Genomic DNA, 26757 nt, shown 5'->3' with positions numbered 1-26757 from the left:
TTTGGCTGTCAGCGCATTCACTCAGCAGGCTTTATCCTGAACCACTGCGTTCATCCTCACTGAGCTTCTAGGCCATTTATGCCATACGCTACCCAACATACTATTATCTCGCCTCCATTATGTTTATTGAGCAGAATGTTTAAAAAAGTATTTAACTATAGACAGGGGCTTAGATGTGCTAGCATCACTAAAATCCTGGTAAACCTTACCCATTATTATGTTTACTGAATTTCGGTGCTGTGTTTTTGGTCTTTACAAGGTTGTTGGTAATCTGAGAATCGATGTAATCAGGTTTTTGACTCATTTTAATTATCATTTCCCCCTGATTATAAATTGCTTTAGTTTTCGATAACGCTCAATATTAAATGCATAGTATTATTTTGTGTGAATCAAGACTAACACTTAGTTTTATTTTGCTTTCTGTGAGTATCATATTAAAATTTATTCTATCTATTTTCTACATCTTAATTTACATTACCCATACATATGTATGCATCATATTACTTAATAATATAAAATTCGATATAATGTAATGTTACGTTTGTTATGTAAGGCTAGAAGTTTTCGTGCTTCTTGAATTCCATGCGCGTAGTGACTATTAAGTAATTTTACAATCGAAACGGGGCCTTAGCAGAATAAGAATAAGAATAAGTTTTGATCAAGATTTTTACTAGCGTAGTTAGCATAGTTAGACTACTTTGACACTTTGATCTCATTTTATTTTCCCGACATTTCGAATACTTCAGAGAATTAGAGGTCACGGGTAACTGTGTGTTATAAAATTGTAATTATTCTATTTCTCATGTTCTATGTCTCATGAAAAAAGTAATGAAAAATAGCATGATTTTTTTCTTAGCATATTTGTTGATTACCTTAAAAGAATAAAAATGCTTTTACGGTTATTATTTACTAGACGTGTACCATTGTTTTGCACGCATTAACCATCTAATTTAGAAAGAATGCCATTTTCCAGGGATATAGGAGTGGTTGTGTCACTCTCTGGCTTATTTTAACTTGTTTCTTTGTAGATGCATTAGTACGTAGAGCCACGAAGCAACAAACATACTATTTCATTTACTATAGCAAATATCCCCTCTTTTACCTGGTTCGTGTAATTTACCATTATAATTAGTGCCATATCCAAGCTTATAACCTATAGCATTAGTGTGAAATTTCACCCTTGTTCGATTGATTAATTAGCATCCAAACATTTCTATATTTCACATTTTTAACATCAGTATGGATTAGGGGCTGTCCAATTTTATTACACTAGGTACGGTATCCAGTAAGGTAATGTAAGCTCATTACACGTCCAGGCCATGATTCCACAATGTTCCACAATGTCGACTTCCACGATGAATAAATAACATCGTAATGTAAATTTCAATGTCAAAGCCTACACAGGCTGTAGATGCTATCTTTTTTTTTCTTCTTACATGGTGAAATAATAATGTGTTCCACGGTAGACGGCTTTTTTGTTGCTCTTCGATGCAATTTCGATGCTTAAAATTTATCCACGATTTTCTATCGATAATGCACTCTAGTCTTAAATAATACGACAGTGATTCTATAATCACCTCATAATTTATATCGTAATAATATGTTTACGTAAGCCCAATGCGGTATTTCGACCGATAATTTTATCAGCACCAGTAAATATAAGCCGACAATCTTAGCTTGATCAACACGCACACTAAATAATGTGTCGCATATAATTCGGTGCGGTTTTGCTCGCGAAGGACGAACATTAATTAAAGGTACTTAAAAAAAAAAACACTTTTATATATGTCGTAGGCGGCGGCGGGGATGGCTGAGCGGTAGTTTCGTCATCACTCGTATTTGGTTGAACTCAGTTTATAAAAAGTCAATAAAACCTTCTGAATAATAATTATTGAAACTCAACACGCACAACTTTCACAATGACAGGATAAACCGACAGTTTCGTTGCACATACCGACAGACCGACTGACTGACTGACTGACTGCCAGAGACTCACTGACTGAGACGGACCGACCGTCTGACACGGAATGCCACGACTCTGTCCACGTACCGCCATTTTATAACTGTGGCGTTACGGAGTCTACCCTTCATTTTGTGATATTTATCAAAACAACATTTCATCATTTAAAATAATAATCAAAACCACCGTCTTAATATTACTAAAAGTCGTCAACCACGACACGGCCATTCTGTCACTTTGACGTTTGTGTATCGTTGATATTCCGAACTATTGACCCGGATGCGACACGGCCATCCTGTGTTACACACGTCCTCGTGTGTTAATCTGAAACAAAAGCCAATACCGCACAGTATCATTCACGCTCGGCCATATCTGACCACTCTACTAAAATAAAAGTCTTGTGTCATCACAAATTCTATAACGACATTGAAAGATTACACAAACGAAAATAAGTGATTTACTACTGCTGCAAGTTCTCCCCGTACAATTCATGTACACAGTAACTAAGTCATCCCTGTGACTACAAGTGTTCAATGATAGTCATCCCTGTGACTACAAGTGTTCAATGATAGTCATCCCTGTGACTACAAGTGTTCAATGATAGTCATCCCTGTGACTACAAGTGTTCAATGATAGTCATCCCTGTGACTACAAGTGTTCAATGATAGTCATCCCTGTGACTACAAGTGTTCAATGATAGTCATCCCTGTGACTACAAGTGTTCAATGATAGTCATCCCTGTGACTACAAGTGTTCAATGATAGTCATCCCTGTGACTACAAGTGTTCAATGATAGTCATCCCTGTGACTACAAGTGTTCAATGATAGTCATCCCTGTGACTACAAGTGTTCAATGATAGTCATCCCTGTGACTACAAGTGTTCAATGATAGTCATCCCTGTGACTACAAGTGTTCAATGATAGTCATCCCTGTGACTCTAATCAACAGTCATCCCTGTGACTCTAATCAACAGTCATCCCTGTGACTCTAATCAACAGTCATCCCTGTGACTCTAATCAACAGTCATCCCTGTGACTCTAATCAACAGTCATCCCTGTGACTCAACAGTCATCCCTGTGACTCACCAGATTGTTCTCATTTACCAAAAATACTCGATATTACACAGCTACCGGCATGTCGCTCCGCTCGGCCGGTGAATAGTTGACCCATCGAGCGCCGACAGACGGCGCTTGCGTCCCATATCTCGTATTGGCTGCAGCAATCACGTGTTGATTGCGACACGGTCTTCCTGGCTGTACACGTCCTCGTGTGATTGTTAACCTACAATCAAAAACATCCACGAGAACACTTGTTCCGCTCGATCCCTCCTGACTACACTTTACGACTTATCGGAAAATTTAAAGTCATCAAAGCTTTAAACTGTTTTAATACCATTTTAACCAAATCAAACAATAGGGTATACAAAGTTCATTATTCAGCAGCCAGAGTACGTACCACAGTCGTTCATCAAACTTCAAATTTACTCTGTACAAATCAGGCATAGCTTACAGGAACTCAGATCAAAGAAAACTTCCGAGTAAAAATATCTAACGCCACGGCTCTCCAGCCGACCAGCAATCGCAATTGCCCTCATGATGCGCATCCACAGCGTGGATCGCCCGTGTGCATCACCCGCTGACTACACACGATGGTTTTTACAGACCCCGACCTCCGCCAGAGCCAAACGCGCACCGCACACCCACGGACTACTTGAGTTGCCTCAAGAGACAACCGATTTCTACCGGGCTACGACTACGTAATAGCTACTGGTACGGTCGAACACAATACGGCCGATAGACTATCTTTACTCGAGTTTTCACCACAATTTAAGCTTGCTCTTCATCATCATCATTTACATCAACCTCGACTGGTATGTGTCATGCTGACATTTTTCTTAGCCTATCATGTGGGTATTTGTAAGTACGTTTTGAATTTAAAGCTTTCAATGTGTAACGGTCACCATCCAATACTTCAACTACTTTAAACGGCCCTTTAAACTTCGTATCTAATTTCGTTTGATTACGCTCTTCGTTTTAATGTGTGGACGAGCTCACAGCCCACCTGGTGTTAAGTGGTTACTGGAACCCATAGACATCCACAACGTAAACGCACCATATACCTTGAGATAAAAGTTCTAAGGTCTCAGTATAGTTACAACCGCTGCCCCACCCTTCAAACCGAAATACACCACTGCTTCACGGCAGAAATAGGCAGGGTGATGGTACCCGTGCGGTCGATGGCACTATACGGAGCACCCGTCTGGTGCCACGTCCTTACCCACGAGAACGTCGCCGCGCTGCGACGCCGGCAGCGCGCGATCGCAGTCAAAGTTATTCAAGGATACCTCACAGTCTCCTACGAGGTGGCGCGCCCTAGCGCAAGTGTAGCCGGAGCGCGGGGGCTCCAATCTCGGCAGTCCGTGCTAGAGGCGTGGTCTCGTCGTTTGGCGGACCCGTCGGCCGGCCTCCGTACCGTCGAGGCGATCTGCCTGGTTCTCGCGGACTGGGTAGGCCGCGACCGCGGAAGACTCACCTCCGGTTACCTGTGCAGACTCACAAGACATTTTACCACCACGCAAACTTTTTACCACAGCAAATCTTACCAGCCACCACGCAAACTACAATTTGCGGGTTCCACCTCTCCTACACGATGTTACTCCCACACTGCGGAAGCCAATCGCATACACTTGTCAAGCAGGCACAAGCACGCACTTCACCAGAAAATCTTGCATCCACCAGCGGGACCCGAACACCGCCGCATCGCCAGACACGAACGCACCGGACGTCTTATCTTACAGGTCACGACGACTTCAGATGTGTCAATTTTTCTTCCCCACGGAAACTTGCTTGCTTTCTTGTTTGCTTGCTTGCTGGAGCCCAAGTCATCGAACGTGTAATGTTATTGGTATTGAATCTAGTAGATTCTAAAATTTCAGCGACAATTCACAGTCTCATATCCTGGTTTACTGCACTAGTGCCATGAAACTCTATGAGAAGTCAGCCGCTTAAAATAATTCTTGTCGGAACTACCCACTCGTCATGACAGATCCATTATTGCGATCGAAGTTTCACTTGAGATTTGCACTTTCCTTAATTTCTTGCAATAGCTTGTTACGTGTTGTATTTCCGCTAGTAAATGCCATGTGATGAAGTCGACAGTCAAACTGGGCAACATGAGCCAGAACGTAAGATGTGACGATTTCTTCGTGGCTCAGATCTTCCATCGAGGTAACAGAGACGTTGTTACACGACTTACGTATGCTGCATTCACGCTCTTGTGGCGTACCACTACTAGTATTCTGATCTGCATCATGTTTTTCAGCTGTACTTCGAACATGTTCAAACACGTCACGCCAGTGAGAGTAGAGTCCTGATCCCACTTCTGATGTCGTAGGCGGCGGCGGGGATGGCTGAGCGGTAGTTTCGTCATCACTCGTATTTGGTTGAACTCAGTTTATAAAAAGTCAATAAAACCTTCTGAATAATAATTATTGAAACTCAACACACACAACTTTCACAATGACAGGATAAACCGACAGTTTCGTTGCACATACCGACAGACCGACTGACTGACTGACTGCCAGAGACTCACTGACTGAGACGGACCGACCGTCTGACACGGAATGCCACGACTCTGTCCACGTACCGCCATTTTATAACTGTGGCGTTACGGAGTCTACCCTTCATTTTGTGATATTTATCAAAACAACATTTCATCATTTAAAATAATAATCAAAACCACCGTCTTAATATTACTAAAAGTCGTCAACCACGACACGGCCATTCTGTCACTTTGACGTTTGTGTATCGTTGATATTCCGAACTATTGACCCGGATGCGACATATATAATAAATCAAATGAAATTCTACGATTTCACAATGTATTCTATCTATGGGCTCATCAGAGCATGTCTAGGACTGACCGCTGCGTGAGCCAGTTCAAGAGCCAGTGGTGTAGTGGAATGAGTCATCTTGACCGCATCACTGTCACAGATAGCCTGTAGAATTCCGATTTTGCCTTAATGCACGTATTAATAGGTTCGGGACCTAGATAATTGTGAAGATCTACATTCCTCAATTAGTAGTGTAAAATTTGGTGGAAGTCTATGTATTTTTTGGCCGCATCAGTGAGCAACAAAATCGCATGTAATCATCGGACGCATGCAAGTTCTGAAAAGCGTCACCTTTTTCCGAAAGGATATTAGTTCACTTGAAATTAATGGGATAGGCTCCCAAAGGACGGAAACTCATGGAGTTATCTAGGGTTCACCTGAAAAAAAAACTACAGTGGTTATACTTGACGTTCCTAGCCCAGACTGGCCAAAGACCATGATCACGGTGGCGGACGGTGTTTCTGTATAGACAACGGGAGGAGGTACTTATCGAGCTTCCCTTTTGAAAGAGCACAGTTAACTTTGATGTACCATTTCCGGAATCAATACCCTAGAGTTTGGCTACGTTCTTAAGTTTCCTCGCGATGATGTACATGTCCCTGCTAGAGTAGCCGTATTATCGACATAGAGAGCTAACTTTATCAACAGTGACCAAGCGGCTACGTTAAAAGGAGACTAATATAAGCAATAAACGAACGGTCAAAAATTAAATTTACTTATGAAATATCGCAACAATATGGTAACCTAGCTCTCAGCCATTTTTTTTTCGTCGACAAACAAACTTATATGTGTAAGCCGTTTATATCGATTTGATACTAGGCAGTTTTGAAATTTCGTCGCAACGAAAATGAGGTGATATTTTAATGTTCTACGTGCGTTTAAAACAAAAAATGTTGGCCTCCATCTGTTGAACTTTTTAGGCGCTAGTTTTTCAAATTTTAACCAAATTTCATTTTTATTATTTCAATAATTGGAATATGAATGTTTTGAAATTATGTATGCAATGTTTGGGTTGCAGATTGATCATGTCGCAGAATCTGGTCACACAATCGCAGCTTACGTTAGACTCGGAAAGTCGAAAGTCCGGTAAGTTGGGTTCCTTTGTTGAGTTCTATAAACTTCCCACTTAATATTGTACTAAACTAGCAATGGCTATTGTATTTTTGGTGTAGACAAGTCATGGACACAATTAAAGTCCTACGTTTTATTCTACTGTTTGTTTTTTATTGTACTGTTTGTTTGTTTTTTTCCTGCTTATTCGTTGGAAGCCTAAGGATCTATTCCAGCTGAGCCCGAATGGGTTGGTGAGCTCACGGGATTAACTTGAGAGAATTTGCTAATAGACCGGAATCACGACCCACTGAGAAGATCCGGTGAGAAACTCAGTGGGCTGTGTGTATGGGTAAACGTGAAAACTCAACAGCTTATACTAAATACACTATATGTTTTTTTTTTAAACTAAATGTAGTATAATAAATACTAAGTACATATATCTAAGACATTAAATAATACTAAAGATAATTTGTAGTATACTACGACACTACATGATGGTAATGATAATTTTTAGAGTGATAAATATTATTAGATATTCGGTATAGAGAAGCGATCAGGATATTGAATGTTTATTTCATATATAGGTATCGGTAGGCAGTGGCTTGGCTCTGCCTCTAGCGTTGCTGAAGTCCATGGGCGACGGTAACCACTCACCATCAGGTGGGCCGTATGCTCGTCTGCCTAGAAGGGCAATAAACACAAAAAAAATATGGCTCAAAAACATCAATGAACACTAGGAGACTTTGTTTGATGGACTAACACTTTTTTCCTTAACTGGTAACCTAAGGCACCATTCCGGTATGACAAACGCTACACAACAATATCAAGCCGTAAATAAATAAATCAGACAGCCAGTTTAAAAATCGAACTATCAAAGAAAATACTCGCTCAAAACAAAGGCAAACATTTTCAAAGTCGGTCGTAACTAAAACAACATTTCTATTCTCTGCCGCCGTATGCTAGACTAGCCGAACTCAATTGGTCAGGCGGCCCTTACCGTCGTCGACCTTGCGCTGCAAATAACCGGCGTACCACTGTCGCCAGCACTCGCCACAATCGTACTTCAGATACAGACGCCTTATCACTGAAAATGGCTAAACGATTACGTCTTAATCATTTTACGGGCATACGTGTGTATCGAGAACTGTACAAGTGTAATTTGGTTCGTTGTTGTTTAGTTAGTTGCGTCAGTTGTGGCGTGCTATTTTCAGAATGTCGTCAACTAATTCGCCGGCTGGAAGGAAACGTTAGTATTATTCGTGGTACAGTGATAATTCTGTGATATTGTGGGTTGCGTTCCAGACGTTCTGGTATGTGCCGTGCAAAATTATTAGTTGATCTGAAAAATTATTCGGTGGCTGTCTAGACGAGTCGCGGTTCTATTTTTGTGATGACTGATTGAGTGCGGGCAAAAGCGAAGGATTTTAATTTAAAAACGTAATTCTAGTTTTCACACAGCATATTTTGAAAATAGAAACGAAAAAGAAAATCCTTTTCTTGAAAATAAATTGGTAGCGTTTCCAATTTCCGGGTACAGTTTTATCCAAGGAACGTTTAATTGTTTATTTATTATTATAACACTTTAATGTATGTACATAATAGTGGTAAAACCAGGTAAAACACAGTAAGTACAAAAGTCGCTATTTTCGTTTAAAACTATCTCTACAAATCGACGTAAGTTAAAAAAATATTTACGATTTTTTTCTAACAAGATTTTTTATTTGTGAAATCATTTATGACGCGCACGTGTTGAAAAATTAATTCGCGTTCCTTGAAAATTAAAATCATAACTATCGGCTCATTTTATTTCGATTTTATCTTTAGTGAGAAATCACTATTATTTAATGATAAACAGAAAACTATTTATGTTCTAGAAGAAATATGTTAAAATTACTATATTTACTAAAATTTTGTATTTTTATTTTATTTTATTGCTATTTTACCTACTATTTTACCACTGAACAGCCCACATTTCCTGAACTTTCAATATCATCTTTGCAAAGTTTCATAATCGGATGAACGACTCGGAACGCATCAAACAAACAAAAATATGTGGTGTCGTGGGACACCGGATAGGAACGAAGTTCTTTATTATAAAAATATTAATTTTAAGTTCTATTCGAGGTATAAAAAAAATTATTATTCGGGTGTACATTTTTTATTATGATTTTTTATTGATAAAAAAAAATTATGCTATTTTTTGTACGTTATTACAAAGTTAAGTCGCACACTTTGGGCATTACTAATAAAAATCTTACGTGACGGACGTTTTTTCCCGTTTAGGGTACCCCTTCGTATCGTTCTATAAGGAACTTCGTTCCAAAAAACAATAAGTCTTCATTCTTTATGGGATGATGTAAACGATACTAAATAATTTTATGAAAGCCATAGTAATAACACGACGCCACTAATTATTATTTCCGGCCGTAAAGTACGGTTCGTTATAATACTCGTTCAAAAATGTTGTAATAAACATAGCAGTATGTGTATAATAAGTATAAATTATAGGTAAATTATACATAATTAGCGTTAATAATAATTAATAAAAACCAATCATAATATAATACTATTAAAGTCCGAGAGAGACGCGCGTGTAATTTAAAAAAAAATCAATGTTTCTTAGCCCTCTATACGTTCTGTAAGCTATTCATTTGTAGCTTTAGTATATGTCATTGTAGTTATTGTTCGCACTTCATGGAAGATTTCTGATATGGATTTCATCAAAGCTGTAAGTGTATGAAATACACCCATATTTCATATAATTACCGCCTAGTTGAGCTACTCTTATTATTATCTCATAATTATATGTAAGCACTTATTATCTATCTAATTTTGGAACGAAGTTCCTTATGGGATGATACGGAGGGGTACCCTAACCGGGAAAAAACGTCCGTAACGTAAGATTTTTTCTATTTAGTTTGTTATCAATAGATGTCGCTGCACGTAAATTCAATAATTCCTGAATCGCGGTGACGAGATGTTACACAGTTGATAGACGTTCTCGTATTTCTCTTGCTAAATCATTCTTACCTGGCGTAGAGGGATACCGTGATAATGCAGGAGGTTCCCCAGGGCGAGGCTGCTCCATTGCACTGCGGCGTGGTTGACCCTTGCGATTATTATTATTTAGATAACGCTCAAAGATAATGTAAAATCAAAGAAGACTTCATAATTTTTTTCCCATTTTAGAACTTAAGTTATAAGTTAAGCCATAGCATTGGTGATAGTTGAATATTAAAATAAATTCTATTTGCATTTGCAGTAGTCCTGAATTCGCTACTAGAGACTGACCATTATGAGAGCATCATCAAAGACCTGACGTGCAAAAGATGCTCAAAATACATGAAACCGCCCATTCACCTCTGCGTGGACGGACACAGTATCTGCGGTCCTTGTTATGACAAAAGCTATCAATGTCACGTGTGCAAAGTAAGTTTTTTTTTTTTCAATCAAATATTAATAATACTGTTAATTCCTTTTAAAGTGAGCTATAAATGTTATTTGAGAGTGATAACAGAGCTGCCTAGATCGTATAAAATTTACCTAGGTCTGACTACAATCTGGCGTCGTACCTCAATTCTGTAGTACAGTAGTCAAAACATTAAATTTGGTCTAAAACAACAAGGCGATTTTGTTTTAGTCTTAGCTAGGCGTATTCAGAGATAAGAAAAAGAAGAGAACACTTCAACATAAAGATACATTTAAACACATTTGTGGTAGTCGAAACTCGACTTTAATTAATTGAAATTATAAGCTTGTACACTATTATGAATCTATTTTCAAAGACTATTATACTTCTATAATCACAAATTTCACCAAGACTACACTATAGAAAAATATTAATAAAGACAAACAATATTTAATCTATTCTCAATTTGACCACAGACGTCAAGAACAAAAGTTTGACAATAAATAGTATGCATGCGTGTGTGCGTCAAATACATGGTAGTGTGTGTAATGTTTTCTTTATTGATTTAATGTATATTTTATGCATTATTTTAAAAAATATTAGCATTGTGCACTTTTTCTCTATATTCTCTACAAGTGTGGAAAATTTCATACTCCTCCGTCCGCGCAATTTTCGTAAAAAGGGATACAAAGTTTTTGCTTCACGTATTAATATATAGATAAGCCAACAATCGTGATAGATACGCTTCAATCACATAAAACCGATTTAAAAATTACAGAAAGAATTTTCACCGATCCGTTCCGCCGTGCTGGAGTCGTTGGCAAACAAAGTTTTGTTCCCGTGCACGAATGCGGGATGCCCAAAACATGCCACGCTCCCGCTACTGGAGAAGCACACTCCGCACTGCCAGTTCAGAATCATAAACTGCTTTATGGCTAGAGTATACGGTAAGAATTATCGAATTCTATTTATGCAAACGGAGAACTTTCTTTTTTATTGCTTAGATTGGGGGACGAGCTCACAGCCCACCTGGTGTTAAGTGGTGACTGGAGTCCATATACATCTACAACGTAAATGCGCCACCCACCTTGAGATATAAGTTCTAAGGTCTCAAGTATAGTTACGTTAGTCGTTAGTAGAACTGAATCGACATCATTATTTCAAAAGACTAGTCCGTATCTATGACTTCCTCGTGTTTATGACTGACACAAAATCAAAATGAGATACAGTTTAAAGGTTGAATGTGCGTTACTCAGACAAAACGGTACCATCATTCCGATCTTTCTACGATGAAGCACAGTTGGCGTCATATTTGAAGGTGGGCGGTGATATTAAGACTGCTTTAACTATAAACTCAGGCACCTATAGAAATTTAAAAAAAACATAACACAGTATTCTTAAACATAAATCCAAAATAACATTAAAAAGCGAATCGGTAAGGAGAAACGAAATTATTTATCGAAAAACATTCGCGAAATTTTCTGAACATAAATTCTTCTGGCATTTTCTTATCCAACCATCACTCGGATTGCAACTTTCAAAGAAAACTTATACAACCGTAAACTAACCAAAAACTGTTATCCCAGGTGAGTGCACGTGGGAGGGGCGCGCGGGCGACTGGATGGACCACTGCTTCTCGGAACATAAACAAAAGGTCACTGACCTGCCCTTCATCACTGTCAAAGACAAATGGGACGCTAAGAGGACAGAGCCGATCCTAAACTATTTCCTGCTAAGATGCTTCGAAAAAGTTTTTAATGTTTACCAGATCTATGATAAAAGGGGAGGTACGATGAGATTCTACGGTCTAATTATTTATTATTTTATGATTACCTCTACCTACCTACCTACCTACATACCTAGTGGGATAAGGTGGAGATAATTATCCGACTAGGTGGAGTTAGCTCTGCGAATTTTTCTATTCCATTCTCTTCTATCAACCGTCATCACAACACTCATTCGTCTCTCTGTCATACCACTCACTCCGTTCATGTCTTCTTCGGTCGACCTCTCTCTTCCCCCTCTACCTTGCACTACCATTTTCATACATCTATTAGTAACATGCACGCTTTTATTACTACCGAGACTCGTAAAATTCAATGCTGAATAAAACATTCACAGGTCGAATGATGTGGACAGTACTCGTAAACGATGACAATGCGGAGAAATTTTATTTCGAAATCGACATCTTCCTTCCAAATCTACCGAGCAAAAGGATCGTGTACCGGTAAAACATCTGATATCTATCTAAATATACAATGGTAGGACCTCTTGTGAGTCCGCGCGGGTGGGTACCACCACCCTGCCATTTCTGCCGTGAAGCAGTAATGCGTTTCGGTTTGAAGGGTGGGGCAGTCGTTGTAACTATACTGAGACTTAAGAACTTATATATCTCAAGGTAGGTGGCAGCATTTACATTGTAGATGTCTATGGGCTAAGCCGTCAGAATAATAAATGCCTACGCCCACACAAGCCTTTGTAGTCTTAGGCCCAAAAGCTGTGTGGCCTGGAATAGCACCAACCCCTCTTTTTCCGTAGATATAGAAAAAGTCGACTAAAGGATTCCCCAGAGAATGAACAGCAACTTTCACTCAGCATTATACCGTACTACGATCTTACATTAACTGATGATAGAGACTGTTGTAAGCACTCACTGATAGGTACCGTCCCGATGATTTTTACTGCCAAGTTGTTATGATTCCAGATCGAAGGGAAATCTTATGTCTCGGAGTGAGTACCGGCGTTCACGCTTTGATGTCTATGGGCTAGTTAATCCCAAAAATCAAGTGGGCCGTGAGTTCGTTCACCTCTCAATCTAATAAAAAAGGAAAATGGATAAACTAAAGAACACTTTACACGATACCTGTCTTGTTTCGAGGGATACTAATATTATTATTCGGATCACGCTCAAAATGTTTCACTTGCTTGTTTTAGCGAAATCTACCGTCTTTACCGAGCCTTTCTGTTTGTCCCGCTCTCGTTTATAGCGTAAACACCAACTGTGAGGAGGACGGCTGCACCGTAAGTCTCTATACTGCGGCTCAGTAAGATGCCTATTATTATTTTTTCTTTTAGACGCCCCTGTAAATGCGAGAAGGATGCTGATTTCCTGGAACACACACAGAACGTGTACATTCCCGTTGAAAACGTTTTCTCTATGCTCGATGACAGCGAAGCCTTGAATTTCATTGTTAGAATCGGTAAGTGGTACATCGAAATCTAGTAAATAATATAACTGGAAATTTAACAAAAATGTATCTCGTTTAACTGTCGGTATAAGCTTATTTTATACTAGCAACCCGCTCTCGCTTCGCTTCGGAAACATTAAAACACACATGAAACCAAAAAAATAAAATATATTTTTTTTTAAAAAAAAGTAGCCTATGTTCATCAGGGACAATGTCGGCTTCTAATGGAAAAAGAATTTTTCAAATCGGTCCAGTAGTTTCGGAGCCTATTCAAAACAAACAAACAAACAAATCTTTCCTCTTTATAATATTAGTATAGATATAGATATAATAATATATTATAAGCCTATTATATTATAAGCATGAAACTAAAAATTCTATGTTTAAAATGGAATCTAGTTCTTAATTGAAACTTCATAATTGAGAGTACAAGAAAAAATCAGTCTTTTAGATAAATCAAAACGTACTTCGGTATCGAGGTTTAATTTGAAGTAGATATGTCCTATTCGTTGCATTATTTGTGAATACAGAAACATTAATGTAGTATTAACGTATGTACTTAATATTTTTTCATCTTTCAACATCTCAAATAGAACTTTTTTTTTTTTTCTGATATGAACGAACACACAAACAAGAAATCAAACAAAAAGAGATCAGTGATTCAGAATCAAAGACACTTTGGAATCTTTAACGAATTTAATTTATCGCACTTATACTTTATATATAAAATTATTATTAACTAGCTGTACCCGTCCGCTTCTCTGGGCGTTTAAAATTAACATTATTATTTCTCACCCCCACAAAGATTCTCATCACTAACGCCCCCGCAACTGGTGTGGGGAGTCCAACACTCATATAAATATTAGCCTATCCATTAAGTACATGTATTTTCTACATTGATACCAAAGTTCAAGTAAATCGGATGCACGGCTTAATAGTTATAACGGAACATCTGTAAAAAGCACTTTAGATTTATATATTAGTATAGATTATAATAGATTTAGTAAACCAGTTAAGCAATAATTAAGTAACGATCACAATTAAAAAAATGTATGGGCATGATCTTTGTTTTTTTATTTTTATTTTTTTATTGCTTTGATGTTTTTAATACATCATTTCAATATTATTTTTCAGGTGAAGTAGAAAATTTACCTCTGCTCGATACTCCGACAGATAGCGAGAGCCGTATTCTTCTGAACCACGAAGATCATAAATGAATACAGTGAAATTTAAACCATCATATTGTTATTGTCAACAAAACCGTAGATAATTAATAAGTTTTCTTCAATCATTAAACATGACTTTGGGATATCTCTCGTAATAAATTCCACAAAAACCCTGTATAGTAATTGTCATATTTTTTTTCGCTCAGAAGAAATAGACGGTCCGATATAAGTGTAACTACGAAATCTTGTTTCAAAGCAGTGACATATTCAATCGTATAGTGTATTGTCTCCTGAAAGAACTTAATACTATTCCATAAATAGAAAAATAAATCTTCGATAAATACATGGGAAAGGATTTTTTCAATATTTCTATATAAGTTGCCTGAATTTCGCACCAAACTTTATATATTGTAATAAAATATTGTAAAGGCTCACGGAGCTGCTACCATATCGTCTATTACTGTTTTTATTATATACTTGTCTTAAAGCGGGTGGAACTCACTGGTTGTCAATTCACCCCGTTAACTATTTATAAATATAAATATAACTATTAATAAATAATTTAATGTTTTGCAAATTACTAAAGCCTAAGTACAGCAAATTATAAGGTAAGTGTACGATGTACTATCGAAAAAACATGAACACAAGCATCGGTACAACTACAGCCAAAAATCTGGGCCACAGTAAAAACCATATTATTCCCTCGACCGTGACCTTTCGTTTATAAATATCTTTAATGTACGGGCTCATTCCATAACAAGATTAAAAATAAAAAGAACTCGGACATTGTTATTGTAACCTCGATCCATATGCTTTTATCAAAATCCGACCCTGCAAGACCTCGCCATTAGAACGCTCTCGTAATATTCTAATTAAAATTTCGAAGAAATTCCGCTGTTATAATTAAATAATTAAAAAGCTTTTCACTTAGTTTAATCAAGTACCGTGTTCTTGAAATTAAAACTTAAGAGTGCTACATAGGTACACGAGCTGATGTGCATTTCTCGTGAATGACCGACTACTAAAATTCTTTGAGACTTTATACATGAAATCTTTTTTTTTCATGATTTAAATTTTACTGGTGGTCCGAAGGTCTTTCCAGTTTCACCAGGACAGGTGGGCGAGCAAAGGCTCAGCCAGGAGGGGTGGGATTTGCTAACAATTGCCCGAGCGCCTCGGAAGGAGACCTAACAACTGAAGAGCAATTGCTTCGCGAATGAATCTACTACCGGGTCGAAATCGCGACCCGCTGAGAAGATCCGGCGAGAAACTCAGCGGGCTGATGCATGGGTTAGGTTGCACGTCGACTTCTTTGTCGAATTCGATGAGTACGGTTACCGGGGTCCCTAAGCCTGCTCGTAGTATTAGAGCTGAAGGCGTCTAATGTAAAGGTTACATGAAATCTGCAGACGACCCTAATACATGAAACGGAAGTTGCATATCGATTTTAAGTCGACTGTGTCTCCATTCAAATCGCACACGCGTCATAAACATCCAATCTAGTGGTAATTATTAACACACAAAAAACGCCTAAGAATCAGTAAAGAAAAGGTTCTTCAATCAAACTTTAACACATACGACTGAACCCCAAACAACCGAACAGAAGTAGCAACGACTTACTACCGTAACAAACTTTGTTGTTGCGGGTTATATACACCTTCTTTATGTTTGAGACGAACGTACAAGAGTAAACGAACCGAAAAGTTTGCCGTAAAATGAAAATATATCGTTGCAATCGATCGATGCGAGTCATTAAGCTTAAACGAACTGTTCGTGATATCGAGAATCGAGACACGGAAAATATTCCTTTGAAAAGTTGAGTCGTTGAGTTAATTTTCAGTCGGTCCGTTTAATGGGCTGCGGAACACAAGTGTGTTTTTAGTTTTAAAAAAATTACGGCATGTGAACTTTCCTTTTAAATTATAGTTTAAGTCGTCGTGGCCTAAAGGATAAGACGTCCGGTGCATTCGTGTTGAGCGATGCATCGGTGTTCGAATCTTAGGCCGGTACCATTTTTTCTAGTGAAATACATACTCAACAAATGTTCACGATTGACTTCGGATTGACGGTGAATGAATAACATCGTGTAATAAAAATCAAAACCCGCAAAATTATAATTTACGTAATTACTGGTGGTAGGACTTATTGTGAGCCCGCGCGGGTAGGTACCACCACCCTGCCTATTTCTGCCGTGAAGCAGCAATGCGTTTCGGTTTGAAGGGTGGGGCAGCCGTTGTAACTATACTGAGACCTTAGAACTTATATCTCAAGTTGGGTGGCGCATTTACGTTGTACATGTCTATGGGCTCCAGTAACCACTTAATGCCAGGTGGCTGTGAGCTCCGCCACATATCTAAGCAATAAAAAAATTTAAATAAAAAAAAGACATGCATCGGGATCTTCCACGCGATTTAGCGTTGCGTTTTTTTTTTAAAATAAATTCATGTACATTCGCAACGTAATGCGAGACATGAATTCCCATTACGGGACAGCGTTTAATTGGCGTATTGTACAAAACGCCCGTTTTGTGTCGCACAGAATAACGTTGTAAATCATGCCGCGAAATTATGAGAGCATGAAATTTATAACGTTGGCGTCCGCTTGCGGATTTCATCACGGCGTAATTTAAACACAATACAAATTTATTTAAATTTTATTGTATTCCTGTATTTATTGCAAAATCGTACAGCTGCTGTTGCAATGTGGCGTTATTAGCTTATACAAATCGGTATTATAAAAACAAGAATTTCTTTTTTTATTCAAATTCAAATTCAAATTCAAAATCATTTATTTCAACTTAGATGTCAGTATGACACACTTGTTGAATGTCAAAATACAAATAACAATGTTAACTCTACCACCGGTTCCAAAAAAAGCCACAGTCCTGAGAAGAACCGGCGAAACAAACTCAGCGGGCTATTTTTTCTTTTTGTTTTTTCTCAAATATTTTCTTTTTTTTAAATAAATAGAAATATTCACAATAAAAGAAAAAACAAGTCTAAAAAAATAATAATAATAATGAAAAATGAAAAGGCCAGGAGCCTATATATATATATTTGTATTTACAATTCATGCAAAACTTACATTGGTGGACTTAACGTCTAAGGCATTCTCTACCATTCAACCAAAGGTGGTGCAGAGTAAATAATGGTAGGAATACATGACTTCATTGCGAAAATAAAAAAATATAAGATATACCTATTAAGCAATACCAAAGTTTGACGTTTTCAAAATATACAACTAAGGGTTGGGAGGATTGAATGTTGATATGCGAAGTTCGTTACCTTTGAATGAAGAAAGGTGAAATTCAATATTAAAGATTTTCACACTCATGAGCTTAGTAAACTAATATTAAAAATATTACTTAACGTATATACTGTCTTACACTTTCAGCATAATCTCCACAAATAATCTAAGTAATATTGTCACCCGTAAAAAGCTGGGAGCGGGGATATAATCTGTGGCGAAAATATTAACTGTAGCAAACATTACTTTGTGATATTTATTTTTAATCTATCTCCTTAAATTATATCCGTTTCCTTTATTGACTTTAATAAACGTTGCGTAGGTGTGCACGCGATTTTATGTATTATGAATTGCGAATTTAGGACCAATGATGACCTTTTAATAGCTACAAAATATTATAATGTTTAATTTAAACTAAAGAAAAAAGTATAAAATACAGTCCCTGCAACAAATTAATGTAAATATTACAAAAAAACAATTTTTTGAGTTTGAAAAATCCCCGTAAATTTTGTTTTTGTTTACATCGTAATATAAGCTATGAGTTTACAAAAATGTTACTTAACATTTCTTAAAGCCAGTCAGAAATAAAGTAATTGAGAATAATAAATAAAGTTTCAAAACTAAACGCACTTTGCTGTCTTTCCGAACTAAAAATTAAAATAATCATTTTTGTCATAGTAATTTTGGTCAGGTCACATAAAATAATTGTATAAAAAATTTTATTGCTATCAACCCTAATATTAATCAGCCGCCACCGCCCTACGAGAAGCTTAGGACCGGACGAGGTAGAAGCAGCTAAAGAGACAGACCACGGTCAAGTTTCAAGGACACGACCTTCAGTAATGAAGAAAACGACGAAAAAGAAGATCAATCCTTGTTACTTGTTTAAATTTTCAATTTAAGTGGACGGCTTGAAGTAAGGGAAATAAACGTTGAAAATACCATTACATAAAACTAATGGTAATTTTAATTTATTCAAATCTTAGCTGTATATATTTTTTTTTTGATGTTAATGCAATGTCGATTGCACCTATAATTGAGGTGACATCTGCTATGAACTTTTGTCAATTTGTCAATGTTTTGTATTAATGATCACTTTGTTGGTGCAACTTAATAAATAAATAAATAAATAAATAATAACCATGTTAAAAACGATAACCTCATTGGTGTGCATTTGCAAAAACTAATTATTTTCGTGACTTCTTAATTTTCTTGTACACTCCAATCTAAAATTACCCGCAGGTACTTTGCCTAAATCCGGCAAATTGTAATGAAACGCGACATTTTCTTGCTTGTGGCCCACATAAACAAAGATGAGGTCCTATTTAAATTATCTGACACAGGCAGCTGGCATCTTACCTACAGTTTCCCATTCGGCTAGAATTAATTTCGACAGAATTAATTCAGAGTTCCACCTTCGTCACTTTATAGGTAAGTTTGTGCCTAATGCGTCGCCACGGCGGTTACAATATAGCTCTGTGTATGTGACGAAATTAATTTAGACTCTGCTGCAAAATTCGCGCTTTGTCACAAAATTTCTTACACCTTTCACGTTAATGTTTGTCTTACGCCGCCGGTAGAACAATGCGTGTGTTGTTTATTTTCTCAGAGCTTTCGTATTCGCACACTCGCTATAGAAGAACTTTAATTTGATATTTTCTAGAGAAGCTTCAGAGGAATAAGATTTTAATGCGTATTTTCGTATGGTTGTGTATGATTTAGAGTAATAAGCCTTAAACACATTATAACGGATCCTCCCGATCCATTAACAGTGCTTTTAGGTACCGCAAGCAACGGTCACCGTCCTCGCCGAACTCGGCGCTTGCGATGAAGGGCTCGACCAGTAAATTAACCCATAAACGCACTGAGTTTCTCGCCGGATCTTCTCAGTGGGTCACGTTTACGATTCGGTGGTAGATTCTGCGAAACACTGCTCTGGCTAGGGCCAGTGTTAGCAACACTCCCAGTTTGAGTCTCGTGAGCTCACCTACTAGTCCGGTAAATCTAGAATAACCCCTCGAGGCTACTACAATAAGTGGAGAAAAAAGTGTAATAATTAATTAAAAATTGAAAAAAATATTATCCTCAAAAACTTATATATATATATATATATACGAAAACTTTAAGTGTGACTATTATCTAATTGAGGTTTCGAGATCATGTCTCAAGTTGGGTGGTGACATTTAATATACGTTGTAATGTCTATTCACAGTAAAGCGTGGACGGCTTACATGCTGAAATATTCTATTATAGTTCATTTCTACTAACTCTAAGTCCAATGAACATTTAAATAAAGTTATTTATTCGTTTATTGTTTAAACTAAATATTAGATTATGTTCTTGAAACTAAATAATCGAAAATGAAAAATAATCTGTGCACTTAAATATAAAGCCCAGTTCATTTAAGCATAATGCGTTCTCAACAATCGTTAAAAGCAAGTCTGAGAAGTATGAAACTGGAGCCAAGATATAATGAAATGCACTCCTTATTGTCTCCGTTAATGAGTTGTCTGTCACACGGACGAGGAGCGAGACTCGACTGGGTCGCTAGAATTTAATATATCAAAAGAAAAATATGAAAATTTTAAATTATTGCTTGTATTACTTTACCCATTTAACTTATTTAAAAAAGTTCTAGTTAATATCCTAGAACCAGTTACAATTAACAAGATCCGTGAAGATCTGCCGTGAAGCAGTAATGCGTTTCGGTTTGAAGGATGGCGCAGCCGTTGTAACTGAGACCTTAGAACTTACATCTCAAGGTGGGTGGCGCATTTAGGTTGTAGATGTCTATGAGCTCCAGTAACCACTGAACACCAGGTGGGCTGTGAGCTCGTCCACCCATCTAAGCAATAAAAAAAAAGATCCTGTTTTTACAATTGAAATCATAGATATATAATGTTTAAAATCCCACTCTAACATCAAAACCTACAACTACCACTCCATTATTCGTCCTTAGTAGTTGTACCGCCTCTGATGCTATCCTTCTTTCAATTGTATTCAAATACGTGCTTAAAGTTTCTGTATTTCAATCATTCTCACTTCATTTTCTAATGTAAGCCCTCTTCTACTTTCTATCTTATTTTGTTCAAAGGAGCAGTACTTATTATGAACATCGGTTAAACAGCCCTATGTTTCCTAAATATTTTGGTATACCAGCCTTTATAATAATATAAACTATTTAGTGACGCCGATGTTGCCAGCATTGCCGCAATACTTGGAAACGAGCAGTATCCCTGATGCGGCGGGTGCGTGGCGGCTCCAACCTGCAACTCATTGCGAACAGAATGGTGATGGATTTTCCATTCTTCTTAGCATGGAATCGCCTACATGTGGCGGGATAAATATATTATTAATTATGTATTTCCAAATTGTATTTTTATATAGTGGGCTAAAATATGATCTGAAATAAATTATTACTATTATTATTATTATTATAGAATGTGTTTTTCATTTACTTATTTTTTAATTCGTACGTCCCTTCCTAAGTACTAAATTTATATTTCCGATCGTTATTGAAACTTAAAAAATATGTCGACAAAATCTTTTTGTTGACTTGAAGATACTTTATATCTTACGTACCTTTAGATCTTTCTTTGATGCTCGTCTTACACGACGGTTTTCCCGTATTCAATATCCGGAAACGTTTGCGATCAGTAGCATCGTCAAGGCTTCAACTAAATCAAACTTGAAAGGAAACATGGAATTTGAAATTGAGCTAATACTTATAGGCTTTTATAATTCTAATACGTCTCCCTGGAATACAAATCTGTTTAGAGATGAATTAATTAATGCATTATACTTATTAAAATACTTACCAACACAAGTTTCAGAAAATCAGTAGCTTCGGCACGAAAGAAGAGGCTGAATAGAGAGACAGACTTTTTAAATATGTATACAAAGTGAATAATCCAAACGTCCTTATGAAATTTCGTGGCCTAAAAGACGATTGCTGTACTCGCATCAAGCGATGCGATGAGAATGTTCAAATTTAGCAGCTAGATACTATGTAATAAAATACGTACACACTTAATGCTTAGTCAAGAACAACTTTCACGATGAAGGAGTATTATCGTATATTATAATATAGAGTATATTATGCGCGAAGTTTTTTTAAATCTGTGGAATTACTGTGTTCGGGCGTATTGTAAATATTTTAAAGGGATAGGTTGGTAAATGTGGTCTATACTATGCCTATTTTTACCGTAAACCCATACGTTAGGGTTTGCAGGGTGCTACATCACGGCTCACTTCATGTAAAGTTGTTACCAGATCCCATATATTTATAGTTATATTTTTTATTTAGACGGATTAACAACTAACCTCGTATTGAGTGGTTATCGGATCATAATGTGAAGATCGCCTTGACAACTTGAGTCATGAGACAAACACTGATTGGCGATTGTAGTAAGCTAGCGCTCGCCTTTATTTAGTTCGTCTTAATTTGTAATTTTAATTTGAGATTAAGACATTCAAATTTTCTGGAAATGTAATCTGCAATTTTCTAATAAATATAGTGTTAGGTGCTATTTTCAAAACAAAGTTGTAAAGAACAAAATTAAACGGGAGATTTTCTGATATCGAGTTCTTTAATTAAATTAAGCCGAATCCCAACGGAATGATCAATCGTCTCCCCGAAGATTATTATGAGACCGAGAAGAAGCCAATTAATTAAGTGCGGACGTTGGATTTTGATATCGGGTACGCTTAAATTCATTAACAATGTTCTTGTTAATATTATCTGGTAATCCTGATAAAGCTGTCACTTTTAATTTTCGTGATAAATACATTTTAAACAAGAAAAAATATTCCAATAAGAATACTTAGTGCTCGCTTCGAAACAGCTTAATTTCCAGTAGCTAATTAGCACGGGTCATGTTTTGTTAAATTCTTAAAATTAATTGAATTAATTAATAATCGTCTAATTGAACGTAAGCATGCTTATTCTTTACATTAGGTATGGTTGGCAACAAGATGGCAGTATTGTAAAGCATTTGTCTGTAACATTAGACATTATGGTCTCATCTATATCTATATAATCTCTATATATAAAAATGAATTGCTGTTCGTTAGTCACGCTAAAACTCGAGAACGGCTAAACCGATTTAGCTAATTGTGATCTTGAATTATTTGTGGAAGGTTTAAAAGGTAGATTAATATGAAAATGCTCGGAATTAAATAAAAATAACAATTTTGTTTTTCCTTTGATGTGTCCCCCGTCAGACGGATTCCTTTTGTTGGTTTTAAGTTTATTTTATACAAAAGTTTAAGTCTTTTATGTATCGATTGAGGCACTACGAAGTCTGCCGGGTCAGCGAGTCGATAATAAAAAAAGCAATCGAAGATATACACTGGTCTTCGTTAAAACTTCACGCATAATTATTATTATCATTTGATGTAGTCTCCTCCAGATTCCTGAATTATCTGTAACTAAGACATTCTCAAATTATCAAATCACGTATGTACATATCTATGGATAAACCTAATTAACGGTAACAATATCTGCACAATACACTTCATTAATTCATACATAATGAACGGGGCGTATTAACTAATTGATATTCAAATCAGATTTGATGCCTGTCGGAGTATCTGTGGGGATTGTGTGTGTAATCTGCTATGGTCTGAGATTGATTCTCATTGTATACAGATAATGGAACGTGAGTTATATAGGTAACTCTTCTTCCTTCGTCATTTACGTGCAAGATTAAATACAGTGAGAATAACAACAGGATATTCTGATTTCGAAATGTTAACTATTTATAACATGTTTCATTCGGTGGCCAGTTGATGTCACCACCACGCGAGTTAACGAAACCTTCGAATTTCTCATCCAATAAATTTAATGTTTCCCGTGCTGTATGGCAAGTGGCGCCGTCCTGTTGGAACCACATGTTCGTGGGATCCATACCATCTATCCTAGGCCATAAAAAGTTTGTTATCACCGTCCAATATTGGTCGCCATTTATAGTGAGCGCGGTTCCTTGCAAGCGTGTAGCGTTCCATGGTGAAATGTCACGACTGTCCTAAATATGTGTTCGTGCCAAATACGACAGCCATCACTTTACCAAGATGGCCGCTATAAGCTGTTAAAGTTCGACCGTCCCTATTGAAAAACCCTGTATTAGTATAAAAGATTTCCTCTTGCCAAATTTTGTGATTTTGGGTCAACGAGAAGTGACCTATAGGTTCCTAAACATCTTTTGAAAACGTTGACTGAGAAACTTCATATTTTAACGAATTCCTTCCGACGCTTGCCCCGGACTCAGTATAAATCATAACTTATTACCCCTTCCGGTTTCTGACAAAAACAGCTTTAGGTATCATACAGACAGACAACAAAGTGTTCCCATAACGTATTGTTAAAACAGTTCGTTTTCAAAATGAGCTATTAACCAAATATAAGGATTTGGACAACTGGCTACCCAATTAAAAGCTTTCTTTAGACGGATTAGGGTTCCTATGACAACGGGTCTATTCGAATATTTCCGTACGATGTTCGAATCACTGATAACGTTATTACAGTATGTTTCCGTTTATCCCCAAATAAATTACCTATACTTTGTCATTGTACGTCTTCTTCCGTATTTATTTCCGGTTTGTATTATTTCAGTACAAATGATGCTTTTGTCTGATACCATGATATATACCTAGTCAGGTCATAAATTCTGTCACATGTTTAATGTAAAATAATTGAAACAAGTTTATTCATTATGTAACCATTCATATACCAAAATGAACTTAACAAAGCATAGATTCTTATGACACTAAAGTTTATTCAAAATGACCTCCGTGATTTTGAATACAGGCCTTCAATCTGCGCGGCCAGTCGTCTATCGCAGCACGAACGAGGTCCATGTCAATATTGGCGGCTGCCTTAATCAAGGATGTCTTGAGTGACTCCAAATTGGGATGAGGCTTTGAGCACGCCTTTTCCTCCAAGTGTTGCCATATCTTGTAATCTAACGGATTCAAATCTGGACTGGAGGAGGGCCAGTCTTCGTGCCGGATGAAGTCGATTTCACGCGCCGCCAGCCAGTCTTGTGTGCTCTTCGCTCTATGAGCTGGCGCCGAATCTTGTTGGAATACCCAGTGCCTGTTATTGAACATGGTATGAGAAACAGGTTTCACAAGGTTCGTCAGGACTGTATTTTGATACACAACTGCATTCGCTTTTACACCTTTCGCACAAAAATGTACCTCTGTTATGCCCCAATAAGAAACTCCCAACCATACCATGAGCGAGGATGGAAAATGACCTCGTTGGACACGCGGAATACGGTTGCTCGCTTCTTCACCATTGTGTGCGTACACCTTATCATTTTGTTTGGTGTAGCTCTCTTCTACGGTAAAAATTTTTTCATCCGAAAAAAGAATTTCCCGATATTTTTTTCCCGCGTACCGCTTCAACAAAGCGCGGCATCTCTTCAGTCTCAGGTCCATTAGACGAGCATTCAAACGATGTCCTGTTTCTCTTCGATATGCTCGAAGCCCTAAGTCTTCATTTAACACCCTTTTCACCGTGGTTCTGCTTAACCCCATCTGAAGGGCCAACAGTTTCTGCTTACGTTTGGGATTTCTTTGAATTCGCGCCTTCACAGCTTTTATCACTGCTGGAGTCCTAACAGACCGAAGGCGACCACTTCTTCACCTGTCATCTACACTAGAGTCTTCATTGTATCGTTTGATGGTACGATAAATGAATCTTTTGGTTATATTCAAGTTTTTCAGTATGTTAAAAATTTGAATTGGCGCGTAACCGCAACGATGCAACGCAATAATTGCAACACGGTCTTCTTTAAGCGTCCACTCCATATTTAAAAATGAGTAAAATTCTAAAAGTATACATTTTTATTTTCATGAAAAATTCGAAATTCGAATTCAATAAACTTTTTTGTGGCCAGCATTCTAAAAGAAAAGTTTTTACTGTGTGTCAATACTTATGACCTGACTAGTTATAATACCAAATCATATTTGCCCCCTAAATATCATACAAATTTTGGGGTAATGAGAAAGGAAAATTCTTCCACCAGACGGGTGAAATTTCTCGGTAGACCGACGGCTAGTATTTCATTGGAACTCATTGTCAATCATTGGAGCTCCCACGGTCACCTCGAGAAGATAGGTCCCCAGCTAATAGCAAAGGCTCTTGCCAAAAGTCTCTGCGCGACCACATGATTTGGCGCCTTGATCTGCAGGAATATTGCGTTGCTGCGACGAACGCAGCCCGCGATCCCAGTCAGTGCGATCCGTGGATACTGCACCGTCTCTTGCGTTCTCACTGGGACGCGTGCCTGGGCCTAGGGGAGGAGCTCGCCGACGATCATGCGAGCAAGAGCGTCTCACATTCCAGTTGAGGAGCAGTGAAACGAGATCGTTCCGACCTCTATGGGCAGCGGCCTCCCCTCAGCGAAGGTCTCGGGGCGACCTGATGTAGTCGAGACCGCGCGGAAAAAAGTAAGAGCAACCGGTTGGTGGTGTACGGAACACCAACGGCACTGCCTAGACAGCCTGACGGGATGCTGTACCCAGACGGCCAATATCCAGAGCCAAATGTCAAGCCAGCCAGAGCGATTCGCCTCGAAGACTCCGTCGACCGAGCGTCCTTAAAGTGAAGGGCGGGTGTGGTTGCAATGTTGATTACGGTAACCCCTTACCCCACACGGGTTTTGACCTCGGTTGGACCGGACACTAGAGCAAGAATGCAGGGGAGCCGTTTAGTGGGTAGGGCCCTAAACCTTATCCCTTGGGTCCGCAGTCCACTCACAACATCTGCCGACCGTCTAGTCCTACATACCCCATACGCCCTGTAGACGCAGGGACCTCGTAGGAGGTTCCGCCC

General features: G+C 37.8%; 1 protein-coding gene across 6 annotated transcripts; it reads left to right on the top strand.

Annotated features, from left to right (window-relative positions):
• The first annotated feature begins 367 nt into the window (after positions 1-367).
• LOC114247524 (uncharacterized) lies at positions 368-14814 on the top strand. 6 transcript variants are annotated; one of them, XM_089731002.1, is made up of 8 exons: positions 368-422; positions 6872-6939; positions 10169-10335; positions 11094-11262; positions 11902-12102; positions 12437-12542; positions 13391-13515; positions 14638-14814. In XM_089731002.1, exons 2-8 carry the CDS (start codon positions 6879-6881, stop codon positions 14718-14720), a joined length of 912 nt encoding a protein of 303 aa, XP_089587128.1. In that variant the 5' UTR covers positions 368-422; positions 6872-6878; the 3' UTR covers positions 14721-14814. The 6 variants fall into 6 exon arrangements, with proteins under 6 accessions (XP_089587128.1, XP_028036310.1, XP_089587129.1 ...); XM_028180509.2 differs by lacking the exons at positions 368-422; positions 6872-6939 and adding an exon at positions 7937-8152; XM_089731003.1 differs by lacking the exons at positions 368-422; positions 6872-6939 and adding an exon at positions 7937-8216.
• The last annotated feature ends 11943 nt before the right edge of the window (positions 14815-26757 follow it).

The sequence above is a fragment of the Bombyx mandarina genome, chromosome 11 (genome assembly GCF_030267445.1).
Source record: "Bombyx mandarina strain Sakado chromosome 11, ASM3026744v2".
NCBI lineage: Eukaryota > Metazoa > Arthropoda > Insecta > Lepidoptera > Bombycidae > Bombyx > Bombyx mandarina.
The sequence above is the reverse complement of the archived record's forward strand: the minus strand, read 5'-3'. Positions and strand labels throughout refer to the sequence as shown.

What these genes read in the sequence shown, in the direction of transcription:
- LOC114247524 (XM_089731002.1), top strand. Translation starts at nt 6,879, where the DNA reads ATGTCGCAGAATCTGGTCACACAATCGCAGCTTACGTTAGACTCGGAA. An exon ending in CTTTATGGCTAGAGTATACG is followed by an intron (nt 11,263 to 11,901) that starts GTAAGAATTATC and finishes CTGTTATCCCAG; the next exon opens with GTGAGTGCACGTGGGAGGGG. An exon ending in GATCTATGATAAAAGGGGAG is followed by an intron (nt 12,103 to 12,436) that starts GTACGATGAGAT and finishes AAACATTCACAG; the next exon opens with GTCGAATGATGTGGACAGTA.